Source organism: Osmerus mordax, chromosome 3 (assembly GCF_038355195.1).
Source record: "Osmerus mordax isolate fOsmMor3 chromosome 3, fOsmMor3.pri, whole genome shotgun sequence".
NCBI classification, from domain to species: domain Eukaryota; kingdom Metazoa; phylum Chordata; class Actinopteri; order Osmeriformes; family Osmeridae; genus Osmerus; species Osmerus mordax.
The window spans coordinates 17,919,687-17,933,825 of NC_090052.1; the positions used below are offsets into that span (position 1 = coordinate 17,919,687).

The following is a 14,139-nucleotide window of genomic DNA, read 5'->3' on the forward strand; positions in this document are numbered from 1 at the left end:
CAGGTAGCTAGCAATGAATAAATGGCACATGAGACCTGTAAAAGTAAATTAGATGTGTATTAGTAATTTTATTTGACTTGTACAATAATAAGTATTTAAGATATCTTGGGGTTGTTGTGGTCAGAAAGTGCTGTTTTCATGTAATTGTCGCCTTAATACATATATTTTTTATCTCCTGGTTTAACTAGTAAATTCACCCTGTGACATCCCAACTGGGCCAATCTATACAAATTGAATGACCTTGTTATGAACCGCAATGTTATGGTTTCATCAAACATTTATTTTTTTTGGGGGGGGGGGGGATTTTTAAAAGACAGCCCTATCCAGTCACATTGTGAGTGAGGATGCAATTGTGGAACTAGGGTTCCTCGATGTCCATGAACTCCTTCTTGGGAGGTGCAGATCCTCTGTACCAGGCACAGGAACCATCACTCCTCTTGATGCAGGAAAAGTGTTTGGCCTGTGGTCCGCTGATGCTCTTCTCAATCACCCAGTCTGTCCACAGACACTCCTCCGGGGCGCTGATCATACAGGGGATGGAGGTGCACCGTGTGATCTGTGGAATCAAGCATTCACAGTCAATAATCAGACCAGATTGTAGTACGTTAGTCCCGTTTATGATACGTCATGTTTGACATCTTTCCTAGTAAATTAGCCAATATTTGCTAATACACCTATGTTGTGCTATTCATTTGTGGTAAGGGTATTCTGGGACATGAAGTCATGAAATAATAACCGTTCTACCCCGTACTGTACCTTGCAGTCACAGCCCATCTCATAGCGCTGAGTCAAGCTCTTCTTCTGTGTGGCACTTAAGGCCTCCCAAGATTCGATGAAGTCACACAGAGTCACATGCATTGTCCCATCAGTCTCAAGCTTGCCTGCGGGTGTAGAATAGTACAGAATATGACATAAAAACATACAGACAATAGGCGCACTGTTCAAAGATAATTAGCCATTTCTGGCAAGTATGAGTGCAAGTACAATGAAATTCTTTAAAATAATAGCACAATAATTTCTGTGGGAGTGTTACAGTCAAGTGCATATAGGTGTTAGTTTGTGTCACACCTGTGAAAAGGTACTCCTTTTTTCCATTGGTCTCCAGAGTCACCCCACACATGGCTGAGGAGGGGGATGTGAAGATTGCGTCAATGTCCCGGTTAGGTCCTTTGAACATCTACCCAATCATACAAAGGAGAGAAAGATGAGGTTATCTCAAACATAAATACGCCATACTGAATGATACATTGAGATGTTGGTAGAGGAAATAGGATTAAAATACCTTGATCTGTTTGATGTCATACTTGATCCGTTTGATAGGGTTGCCATAGATATCATTGCCAGAGTCAACCTCGTTGCCAGCAATCACTTTTGCCCTGATCACTAGAAAGTGGCAGAAGACACGAGATTTCAGTTAATTATACAGTGCATTATGCTGGGATAGTAGTGGACATTTAAGAACATTAATTTACAAATGAAGCACAAAGAAAATGTTAATCGTTCACACAATGAATGTTTAAATCATCTCTGCTCTACCATTATTATTGGAAATCAGAAAAGAGGGTAAAAAGCCAGAAAAAGAGCAAAGAAAAAGATAAATAATGGTCCACGGCCCCTTTTATACCCAACCATCAACTGTGAGAAACAAACTGACCACATATTGATCCTAATTAGCACACATTGCTACCAACACAATAGGTCACAATGAAGTGTGAAGCAAAACCGACTCCAGTAACTCAAGTCTTCAGCATGAACAGGTGGGGGCAGAGTTTATCCAAGCCTATACACTGAATTATGGGATCCCAGTCAATCTGCACCCTTCCAGGTCTTACCAGACAGACCACAGTAATGACCAGACTCAGCACACTGTACAGTAATATTTGCGCTACTGTTCTAAACAGATGACTAAGTGATTTAGCATATTTTCTTACTTGGTGTAAGCATAGCTTAAACTTCATTTAATCTTGACTGTGTTGTGTTTTTGCATGCCTGGTTTTGCTATGGTGCCCTTGGTTTGCAAAATTCACAGGTGCCAAGAAGACCCAGGCACATGAGTGTTTCATCAGCTGCAATCAAAGAGAGGAATGCAGCCTGCCTGCTCCCAGGCTCCTGGGCCGACACGGGAGGAAGCCAGTCAGCACTTTAAAAAACTGAACTAGCCCTAACCCTAGCCCCCAGGCCCCTCCGCCTGCCTGTCTGTCTGCCTGCCTGTCTGTCTAGGTGAAGGTGCTGACATGCACAACAACCCCCCCAACCCCAAACACACACTCCTACCACCATCAATTTGTGATTCAGTCAAGTTCATGAAATGGCAAGCTTTGGTTGATGTGGATGAAACGGTGGAAAAATAAGTTAGTGCAAACCAGATGCGCTCTGCTCTGTAGTTCCATACCAAGTACTCAACAGAAGTTAGTCTGTTATTGTTCAAACATCAGTGATGTAGTCTGCCACAGCAGTACCAGGGTGTTTACTGGCAGCACAGGAAAGGGCGGTAACAAAAGAGGAAGTGACATACTACAAAGTTTGATGAAGTTCATCCTGATGTTTTCGAAGGGTTGAATTTAGCTGTGAAGTGATACAAGGGACAGGGATAATGTCAAACAGATGTCTAGTTTCAGTTGGGTCTCATGGTGGCAGTTGTGGCCAGCCTGGGAGCTGCTACCTTACCAAATAAGATCCTGCTTTGGAGGCATTTTTTTTTATTTTGACCAAGGTATGAAGCTGGGAGCCATATGTGCCCTGATTCCGTTGCAATACAGGCTTAGAGAACATCTCCTTTTAAGGGTTTAAAGAGTCAACCATTACAAGAAGCAAAAGAAAGGGAAGGACAAAAAAGGGAAAAAAAAGACTGTACCAAGAGTTGGGATTGGTGAGAGTGATGGATTTATTTGAGATATCAGCATGCAAGGAAGCAAACATAGATAGTGACATGCATAACAATCACAATGCAGTGGTAGAATTATCATCATCGTTTCAAATGGAGAGATGGAGAGGATGGGCCTGCATAGCAATATTATACACCAGCACAGTAGCAAGAAACAGATACAGAGTAAACGAAAGAGAGGGAGAAATGGAGGGGGATAGAGAGAGAGAGAGAAACTGAGGGAGAATGAGAGAATTACAAGCAGGATTCAGTTCATAGCCAGGAAAAAGCACTAAACTCTGCTCTATCCAGACTTGCATGCTTTTCCGTGTGCATCAGAGTTGCTCTTAGAGGGCAGCCATACAGACCTATACAGACTCCTCACATACTCCCAGACAGGAGGACAGAGCTCCTTTTCTCTGGGCCACACACACCGGACGCCAAAGGTGCCCTGGCGATACCACATTGCACTCAGTAATCCCTTACAATAATCAAGCAACACACACACACTCAAGAACAAAAACACACCTTTCTCTCCTTTCTGCCACCACAAAGTGCTGGAGTTACTGCTATGGGTGGCACAAGTTTCAAAGAAAAAATAAATGTAAAAAGTCCTTCAGTTGCAGTGGCAATGGTGGGAATCTCTTCCTTGACTGCGCAGTATAACCTTAAGTAAGAAGCAAGCTCAGATATCTACCCTGCTATTGTAAGTAGGTCAGGTGAAACTATCCACATGCAGAGCCAGAGAGATGGACTGGTTCCTCTCTTGCTGCTTTGCCTGCTGCAGGAGACTGTCAGACATCACCTTGAAAATGAGGGATACGATAGTAACTGCAACCTTGGTACAGTCATTGCTCTGCACTAACAAGTTAGGGACCAACCACAGTAAGACTGACATTGTCAAGATGATCGTTCTTACAATTCCTTCAAAGAAGGCTAGGATTCTCCTCACCGTCATTCTTACATACTCATACCAACGTAATAAAGCCATAATATTTTAAATGAGCTTCAGCTCCCTGTGTGACTGCACTGCTTCCAGTAGCCATCAATCACATTACTCAGGGTGGAGCCAGTGGAACAGTAGAGCTGCTATTGTAAGCCTCACAGCCATGATGGCTCTGATAGGCCCCAGGGGGCCTGTTGAGGCAGTGTGGGGTTGACACAGTTCATCAGGGTAATTGGATCTCTGATGAGAAGTGTGGTACACACTCGCTCTTCATCACAACACCGGTCTTGGGCCCTAACAGTAGGTGAGGAACAACACCAGCTAGCATTATATGTTTACAATAAAATCATAATAGCTAATGTACTGTAATATTGATACGGTAAAGTCAATCTGAAAATCTATCTGAAAAAGAATCAAGGATACATTCTAATTGCTTATGAAAATATGTGACCTGTAGATCTTTCCATTTTGTGGTCCCTGAAAAGCTGCATGCATTTACAGTAAAAATCCTTCCAACATTTTTTCCAGTTTTCATGTTTAACCTTTGGGGACCAGTAAAGGACTCTTCCTATAACTCTCCCAGGCTAGGATGTCATTGAGGCATTCAAAAGGCAGCTCAACTGTGAAGAGGTGAAGCTGACTAATACGCGTGTGCATGTGACCCCTATGTTAACCTCCAAATACCAGTTGAACCTGTGGTACTGGACCCCACATCCGGTGGCAAAAATAAAAACTTTTCGGAAAACATGTTTTATGGATATGATTTGAAGACTGTTAGAAGTGTTAGAACTGTCGGAAGATTAGTTTTATAAAGGCAGAATTTACCGGAAGACTGGAACAAGACTAGGACTTGTCTGAGAACTGGATGTACTTTCTAATTATCCAACCCCAAAAACATTTACATATGTTGACTACATTTTGACTTGTAGTATAGACATGAGAAAAATAATAGGCACAGGTACACATGCATGACATGTACTTGTAGTGGACCCAGAATACAGGGGATCAACCTAAGTCATTCACTGACATTCACCCTCTCGGCAGACAGATAGTGTGGCCAACAAGGGAGGAAATATTTCATCCATTACCCATCACCAAAGGTTTGCATAGATAATTGAATAAACTCAATAAAATCAATAAGTCATGTCTGTGAAATTGTGATAAAGTGACAACCTAGCTACGAAAGACTTCATCTTCAATCGTTGTCATTAAATAAGACAATTTCTGTTCTAATGAATTTCTGAACTCAATGTTAGGCATTAGTCTACAGGCTAGACAAGGACAGACATGAAAGACTAGAAATGTAATGTCTTCCAGACAATTTATCTCTGCAATAGATAAACAACAACCAAGTGACAGATCAGGGGAACCAATGTTAAATCTGGCACAGAGTTAATCTGGGTCAAAGAAGGATGATCTGGTTTGAATGTTTCATCTATTTACACAGCTTGAAAGGGCTGGACTTGGTCAGCCTTTCCAAATTTCAAATGGCTAACGTTCCTTTTCCAAAACCCTTCAGTACACACCCATCCAACTCAGCACGATGATGCAAACAGCATGATGAGCATAACATCTGACATTCCGGAGCTTCAGGCAAAAGCCATTTGGAATCATTTGAAATCATGAGGATATAGTCTAATGATTGAATACCTATTTGCATGCTCCATTCTCATTACTGATATCTCATAATTATTTGTATTTCCTCATTCTCATGACTCTGTTATACTTTGCCCCCATATTTCCACACTTTCCCAAACAGAGATATTAGGAAACAGGTTCAAAGAGGGTCATCTTGGTCACCTGGCATCATATCTCTTTGTTTGGGTTGGCAGACAAGAGGAAATGGCACCTCATCTTAAATCAAATTAAATCTCTGGATTTACAATAATTACATTTGTCCAATATAATAATTTAAGCAGTCAGTATGGGTTAACCTGATCATGGAACATAACTTGTGAAGAAAACAGTTAGGCCCTCAGGTTCCAACAGTGATTTTAAATATTTCTAATGGCTATCAGATTACCAAGATGGGTTTTTAAAAGCTGCACTTTGTGCCAGGAACTCTCATTTGGAACTTGCAGAAACTCTTAAGTCAAAATGGTAGGTCATGCACTCAATTTCCTCTACACTTAACAGACATGTCCAAAATCTAAGGTTTACTCAATTCAGAGATCGGATCTGTGAGAGTTGTATGGTTATGAAATACATACTAAACTCTGTGAATGGAATTTAGTTCAATACATTGCAGAATTTAGAAGAACATATTTTAAAATGTCTAATTATTTTGCTTTAATCTTAGAAACAAGACAATATTTTTCTTCATCTCCTGTGCCATGGAAACATATGGCAGAGCAAAACTTCAGAATAAGTAAACTGCTGTATACATACATACCACAGTCTACTCACAAGGGGAAAAAAAGACAGTCAGCAAAATCCTATTTGAACAAGCCAGTCCCTGTTAAGATTCTTGTTGGCATTATATGAGAAGCCAAGCAACAAGCAGTGTTCTGTAGCAGGTCAAATTGTGGTAAATATCCACACGGTCATTAAAAATCAAATATCAGTATGAGGAATTACATTTTTAGGGAGGGGTTATGGACAATAGCTTATATTTTGAACAGTATACACTATTTTACATTATGGCAAGCCCACTATATACTGTACAGCATTCTGTTAATAAACCATACTACGTATGTATAAAGTGCGTCGGTCGTTTATTACTTGCGTTTGCCACAGGGGCATTTAGTTTGATTGAGTAATGGGAATACAAAATGTATTTATTTTTCACACACTGAAGCAGCAGGGTATACTCTGTGGGCCTCTCTACAGGTGGTGAAGTTGCATTTGAGTAGGCCTTCTTACCTGCACGTCAAAACGGAGTCACCTGGTGTCACTTTTTAAATGAACTATCTCCAATACATTTAAGGCTAGTCAATACAGTTACGACTTCAGAGAGATAGTTTGTGCACTGTTTTCACACGTGACGGAGACTGATGTGGGGAATTAAACGAGTCGAACAATAAATAAAACAATTACGTTGACTTACCGACGTCTGCATTGCAAAAAGCCTGTTGAGGATGAGCAGGGGAGCAACTGCAAGCCTCTGCTATTTCTTCGACCCGCCAAAGGAATAGGAGGGCTAGAGTAATATAACAACTGCTAACTGTCCAGGTCATTCTTTAAAGTGTTATTATTCAGTAGGCTGTATACAAAATGAATTCAGTTTTCAACACACTACAGCTAGCTAAAGAAAAATAGAATCACGATCTCTTCGGGGGTTTCAAAGAATCGTAAAGTCTACCTTGCGTGTAAACAACAAAAAAGGTCCACTTGTTAAAATAAAATAGACGTAATACATCAGTACGTGTCAATTTCCACTCAAGACTGCGCCTACTCAGTTTGCCTGCCTCCTGGAAATCTGTTTCCTCTATCGTCGAGAGCAGTCTCTTTTTATTACTGCCTGTCTGAGCTCCTCCCCCAGAGAAGACTCGGTGAGCTCTCAGAACTAAAATGTTTAACTAGCCCACGCAATAACATTTCATGAATAAGACGCATACATTTGACGCATCAATAAGTCGCACCATCCCTTATGGCCTAAATGGACATCACATTTACAGGATATCCATTTTTTCACACACCGTTGTGACATCTACTTACATTGGCATTTTATTTGCAAATAGCAGTGTTTTAGATACAAATCCTAAGGCTACTATACCTCACAAACAGATACCTTGGTGTCTTGACTATTTTATACAGATTTCATGTTTGTAATTAATGTTCTACCAGTGAACTGACAAGCCAGGGAAACCCATATCTCTGTAAAATACCTTTGCAGTCCTTTCCTAGTGTAGCATGGGCAGGCAAAAACACACAGTAGCTAATAAGAAAACGAAGACACCGCAACACATGGAAAAAGAGAGAGACATAGGGAGAGTGAGAATGAGGGAAAGCGAGGGGGACTAAGGGAAAAGGGGTGACATCATCCCATTAAGTTAATAGATTCAATCTGTTAGCAATTCTTGTAGTGTAAGTTGCCCAAGCTCTCCTCCCTTGAGTTCGACCGCCATACTGAAAGAAACATTATGCTATAGTCAACTTCTTTTGGGCATTTATCATCTGCTACTAATGCAGTGGATAGTTCTTTTGTTGGAAACTTCACCACAGCAACATCTATTCAGTAAGCTGAGAGTTAGGGTTTGTGGCCTCCAGTGTTATTTCTGGCCAAGAGGATGAGATCCCTGAGAGTGCATAGTGAAGGCTGACATAGTGAGGGGACAAAGCAGAGTGAATTGTATCTGCTGTGGTCGCCTTGCTTCACATCTCTGACATCATCTTTGGCCGCAGTCTGTAGGTCCACTGGGTTCTCCAGTAAATATTTTCTCTCTTTTCCACAGTTTAGCATTTTGCTGGGTTTCTTTTCCACAGGTCAGTTTTTACATACATCTATATCTGAGTGGTTAAAGACCCGGGAGTAGCGGAGGGTAGAGAGGAGATAGCTCATCCAAGCCAGGTCTGAAGTTGTCTCATGCCTCATACCTAAACATCTAACCCATTCTCTTTGGTAATGGTATTGTCGGAAAGGGAAAACGGCCTTTCCTCAACAGCATGATTCATTCCACCTCTGGCTGAATGTCTTTGCAGTGATTAACTTCAAATGTCATTGAATGTTTCATTTTTGGTTGGCTTCCCAGGAACTTCCTCTGAGAGCATGGGCGTAGAATATCCCAGAAGTTTCTCTCAGAGGATAGCGTTCATCTAATATGAGTAGTGTGGGACTGTATCCGTAAGGAGTAAATGAAGACAACATGAAAGAAAGTGGCGCGTCAAAGATCAAATGAGTCTGAAAGTGCTTTGTCTCTGTTCTACTGTGTGCCCAAAGCCAACGGGGAACAGCACACTCCTCTATTTCTTGGCAGTCGAAACAGCCGACTTCCTCTCGGTTGTGATGCTGACTGGGGTAGTAGGCTCCATCTCCACCTCTCTCCCTCTGGGATTCCAGCGCTTTGATACAGCAGAGGAGTTGACATGTTCACAATTGATAAAAAAGAAAAAAATCAATGACGGACAATCATTTGGGATTCCTACAGAGGCCTGTTAGGTCAAGGAATACACAACAAACGAACAAACCAAAAACATACGGCGTGAGATGTAACCAGGCCTCTTTATTGATCTATGTATCTGTTCATCTTCAGGTTTTCATTTGAACAATAAGGGTAGACTGGATTGATCAAATAAGACACATGGTAAACACCCAGAGGGGCTTGGGAATGGTCAGACCTCCACAGCCCAAATTATAGACTGTCCAGGACAAGAATACTCTCTGAATAGAATACGTCCGGTAAGACGGAAAATGAGGGTCTCATTGTGGGTACTGGTGGGTGTGGTGGCAGTGACCCACATCCTCTCGCTCCAACCATCCTTTATACATTAGAGGGGATTGCCATGGTGACCCGAGTGACCACCACCCTGCCCTTCATCTCGGATCCCCACGAGCCTCTCCCTACCTTCCTCCTCCAACGCACTCTTTCCATTTGAGCCGGACACATCCCACTGGACAGTTCCCATGATCTTTCAATGATCAGCTAAGCTTGTTGGTTGATGGCTTGTTATTTAATGCACATGCCGTGACTGTGATATAAAAAGGGGGATGCATACAAAACTTCAAAATGTTTGTGTGTGGGTGTGGGGTGAGGGGGGGGCTGACCTCCTACCCTCTCACCCGCTGTCCTCTGTTGCTACACACTAGGTCTGAGTTTCCAGCTTGGGTGTGATGAGGAGATCAGGAACATTTGTGGTGGTGTAATGCCGTCAGAGGCCTTGGTCAAGTGGTCCACTGTCCAAGGTGTGGCTGGGATACAACAGCATGAGTCACCATCGGTCTGATGATTGTCTGCAGTGCATCCTCAATCCAAGAAAACAGACACGGTTATATTGTAAACAATACGCAGCCTCCATTTCACAATGCTTATTCACCAAAGGGGAACTTTTCCTTTTACAAATTGCCTCATTGTGGCATGCTATTACAACACCCACATGTATTTAGTTCAACCAGGATATGACTGGGAAAAACAGTTATATATTGTTCCAGTCAGTACTTAACCTTCACAATGGACATCAAGAGTATGATATTGCGTAAGTGGACATGCTTTACACGGGGAACACAGTTTGTCATCACTGAAACTTACATCACGAAATGTCAAAGATTCGTGTACATCTGACCTCCTGAAACACAACATAACCCAGGGGCAATGCAGTTGGGTAAATTTCAACCCAGAGACACTTACAGTATTTTACGTCATTTAGCAGAAGCTCTTATCCAGAGCATATTTTGCAAGATACTTTTCATAGCGAAACAGGACCTTATCTGATGTGGAGCTTATGAACTTGTGAAATATCACAAAATACCTTTCTTTCTTGAATGCAAACTGCCATCTCTTAAGAGGTCATCTCTTCCAATTACATCTTATCAGTTTATTTGCTCAATGATCCACTATCATATATTTTATTGCCATAGCTACAGTGTGTATCAGGGTAAGTACAGGGAATGTCCCTGTACTGTGCTCTGGATAAGAGCGTTTGCTAAATGACTAAATGTGTATCACGTTTCAGTGTAAACACTTCACACTTCACCCCCAGACACGACCCACCTCTGATTCACTTTCCTTTTTACACTTGGTGATGAGTAGCCTGCCCTGGTATGCTTGCTTACGTGTTCCAAACTCATCTTGACTGGAAGATTATATCATTCAGCGATAGGAGGACATTAGTCTTTTTAATGAGTTCCATCTCTGTAGACAGACAAAAGTGATAGTGACATGGTCTGAAAGTGTGGTCTTCAATTGAAATGATGTCTGAATCGGTAATGTCTGTACTGAATGAATCTGTGGTATTATATACTGTATATGTACACGTACAGTATTCTCTGGTAGCAGAAAGGACATGTGACAGATGTTCTGTCACAGTAGAGAATGACCAGCTACTGACTGAGGATATCAGTCCCCTGCCGAGATTCCACTCCAATAAAACAATCATTTATTTGTATCAGAAGGCGTCAGAGAATTCAGGGGGAGAGAGCATGGCCTAGTCGTTTGTTCACAAAGGACCTACTTAGTTACTACATTGTTGTCTATTTTATTTTGATGTGGTGTTTAAGGTTCTTTAGGGACTCCCTCTAGTGGCTTCTGTGAACGTGGAAGAAGAGGTCACATGATGAGGGAAAATAAACTTTGTAGCAAAAATAGATCCACATTTCAGTGTATTTCAAATACTTTTATTCAGATTAATTTCATATGAATGCTGATGACAGAAAATAAACATTTAGATTTTTTTCCTGCAACAAATCAAAGTGTAATAGTATATAAAAATGTAAATCACATACTATATGCTAAAATACCTATGTTCTACTACTAAAAGAACCACTGTCCCAAAACAATCAATAAATGGGTGATTAATTGGTGACAGATTTGATTGGTGGCAAACTGAGAACTCAGAGGGCTGAGTGCTTTCTGATTAGAAGTACTCAGGTCTCACTACAAAGCGGTAGGCATACTGGTCATCAGGGCAGGGGTAGGCTAATGACTGGCTGCTACTATTATTGGGCACCAAGGTCAGGTAGTCCTTGAAGTATTGGACATGAGACACATACTTTTCCTTACACAGCATCAGCAGCCTGTTACTGTAGCGAATGGTGCTTTGGTTTATGGTATTTTGGGTGGACAGTTTCGCTGCGGGAAGAGACTCACAACTTGAACATTGTTGACGATTCAGATAGACCTCTGCAGTCCAGCTGTTCTTGTTGTCCTGAAAGACAAGGCTACTGTGGACAGGAGTGCTGAATGATTTAACTCTGTTCGGATAGTATTCTTCATCTTGGAAATAACCTCCACGATGATACACCCGTCTCCTGTATGCCCCGTCTTTGGTATTGTTGAGGGTGAGGCTCCATGGTTCAGCTGTGTAGATCCTGGGTTGGTAGTCAAACTCCTCCCCCTTGAAGTCCGCATGCTTCTTCAGCCTGCCAAAGAGCAAGACGTTAAGCTCGAACCCCTTCAGCACGCCGTCGCTGTACAGCTTCTCATGGCTCTTGTACAGCTGAGAGGTGAACTGCAAGTCGTAGAGCTTCTCAGCAGGGATCATAGGAAAGCGGATTTGACCCAGCAGGGCATTCTGGTTCTCCAGATCGACAGAGTTTTTCCTTTCTGAGATCCAGCTCTCCAGGGCCTGCAGGAGGAAAGCCGGAGAGATGAAGACCCAAAGCCCAATATCAACATACGTTTCATCAGCGATATATGATGGAAATCTGTCGTAGGAAGAGAAATGTTTGGTGGGGACTAATGTACCTGATGAAGCTAGTGACATATGTCTGACAGGACTGGCTCACTTCAATGGTGAATTTTCGGGCTCGAAGGGTAACATTGAACTGCGGGAAGAGGAAGAGGACCAGCCTGTGCATGCAGATGTTCCTCTCCTCCACCTCTAAGGACCCATTATCCAGTCTGTTCCCAGTAGGACTCCGGACCAGGATGTCCACGTCACACCCCTCCCCAGAATCAAACAGCTGCCCCAGATCCTCAGACAGGCCATGGCGATGGTCCAGCCGATGGACTGTGCTGCTCATATTGCTACCTAGTACACCAGGAGGAGAACAGGAGATGAAGAAGCCACAGGAGAAGACAGAGATATAAAGTATCATAATCCAGGACTTTTGTCAAAATGTTTCTGGCTCATTATGCATGTGATGTTTCTCCTGTTGTAATTTTATGGTTTGTTTATTTCCACAAGGGGGCGCTCTTGGTTCATTTTTGTAGTATGTGGCGCTCTTGGTTCAAAATAATTGAAGCCAAGAAATCAATAGGGGAATGTGTACCACTGAAGTTCAATGAGCTTACTAAAGATCTTAAACACTGCTTTGCTGTGTTGGTTGTTTTCATAACTTTACAGGACTTGGTTGAATTCAGATGTTGATAAGCTCTCTCACAGAAACGTGATGTTTCAGATGCATGATGAAGCGTACCTGTCTCACAAACGACCCCAGCATTTTCCTTGTGGGAGCAGTCTGTTAACGCCCAATCTTTGAAGGTACAACTGGATAAGGATTTTTCTGTTCCTTTGCAGTCCATATCATCCAGCCAGATGGATCCAGAACCTTTCACATCAAATAAGACAATAAAGTAAGGAAAGACAATAAACAACGTTCACATGTAATAAATTGGATCCGGTACTGCATCAGTTACTGTATTGTGTCACCTGCATACATTCTTTTTCTGCATTCCCTGTTACCTGCGTCAAATTGTTTTTTACATGTGTACGACCCCATAAATTAATCATGTCCATGCACAGCCCTGTGTATCTTTGTATTTTTAACCCGTTTTATCACTAGTACTTAGTACTTTCTTAACTTACCTGCTGTAACACTGCAATTTCCGCTGAGGGATGAATAAATACCTACCTACCAATACGGCATCCAAGCCAAAACATCTCTCTACTGACCTATGGTGGCTGAACAGTGTAAGTAGCGTAGGGGAGATGCTTGTGGATGACTAACCCTCTCCGTAGGTTCCTCCAGAGACTGCAGCTTCAGCAGCAGGGAACTGCAGCTGCCGACACACCACCTGGGCCTCTGCCAGGTCCCAGCCATCGTCACACACCGTTCCCCATTTGCCGTTGTGGTAAACCTCCACTCGGCCCTCCGAGAGCACTCGCCCCCCCCACCAGCCTCACGTCGCCCTCCAGGGGAGTCCCGCCCGAGCCTCTCGCTGAACACAGGGAGAATAATAATAATACATTTTATTTGTATTGCATTGAAGAAGGTGGGGCCCAGCACAGAGCCCTGAGGGACTCCGCCGGTTTTTTTTCCAGTCAGACCGGCAGAACCAGTCATACCAAGCTCCCTATGACAGGGAGCATTGTTCTGAACAAACAACTCAATTCCATCTGTTTGCATTCTATTAGAAAATAGTCATGACACATTTATACAGTGACATTCATATAATAATGATGTGTGCCATAGGCTGACTTACTGAATAGGCTTCCTCTCAGTGAGACAGAGTCTAGTCCAGAGACATGAAGCAGCAACAGCAAAAGGCACCAAGGGAATGTGATTACACAAGTCTGCATGTCTGTCACTGTATGTGGGCCGCTGACACAGACAATCGAGGAAAAGGGAAATGAAAGTTATTTTTTTCACTTCCCTTTAACTGTGAAGGACATTTAGTCGAGTGTTAGATTATTAATTTTTAATTCTAACCATTTTTAACTTCTTTAAACACTAGAAAATAATGATACATACACACAACCCATCAGATAGATTGAAGAGTCACACAATACATTC

At 42.3% G+C, this 14,139-nt stretch overlaps 2 protein-coding genes across 2 annotated transcripts; both read right to left on the reverse strand.

Moving 5' to 3' along the window:
• Positions 1 to 239: 239 nt before the first annotated feature.
• LOC136941146 (metalloproteinase inhibitor 2-like) lies at positions 240 to 7,238 on the reverse strand. Its single transcript, XM_067233568.1, has 5 exons — positions 6,856 to 7,238; positions 1,283 to 1,383; positions 1,069 to 1,177; positions 757 to 881; positions 240 to 556 (listed from the first exon to the last, which is right to left on the reverse strand). The coding sequence occupies exons 1-5, from the start codon at positions 6,983 to 6,985 to the stop codon at positions 359 to 361; spliced, it is 663 nt and encodes a 220-aa protein (XP_067089669.1). The 5' UTR covers positions 6,986 to 7,238; the 3' UTR covers positions 240 to 358.
• Positions 7,239 to 11,093: 3,855 nt separating this feature from the next.
• LOC136940543 (galectin-3-binding protein A-like) lies at positions 11,094 to 13,925 on the reverse strand. Its single transcript, XM_067232731.1, is given in 6 exon segments — positions 11,094 to 12,058; positions 12,141 to 12,434; positions 12,823 to 12,954; positions 13,354 to 13,504; positions 13,506 to 13,564; positions 13,829 to 13,925. Coding segments are annotated over 6 exon segments (1,473 nt in total). The 3' UTR covers positions 11,094 to 11,318.
• Positions 13,926 to 14,139: the final 214 nt, after the last annotated feature.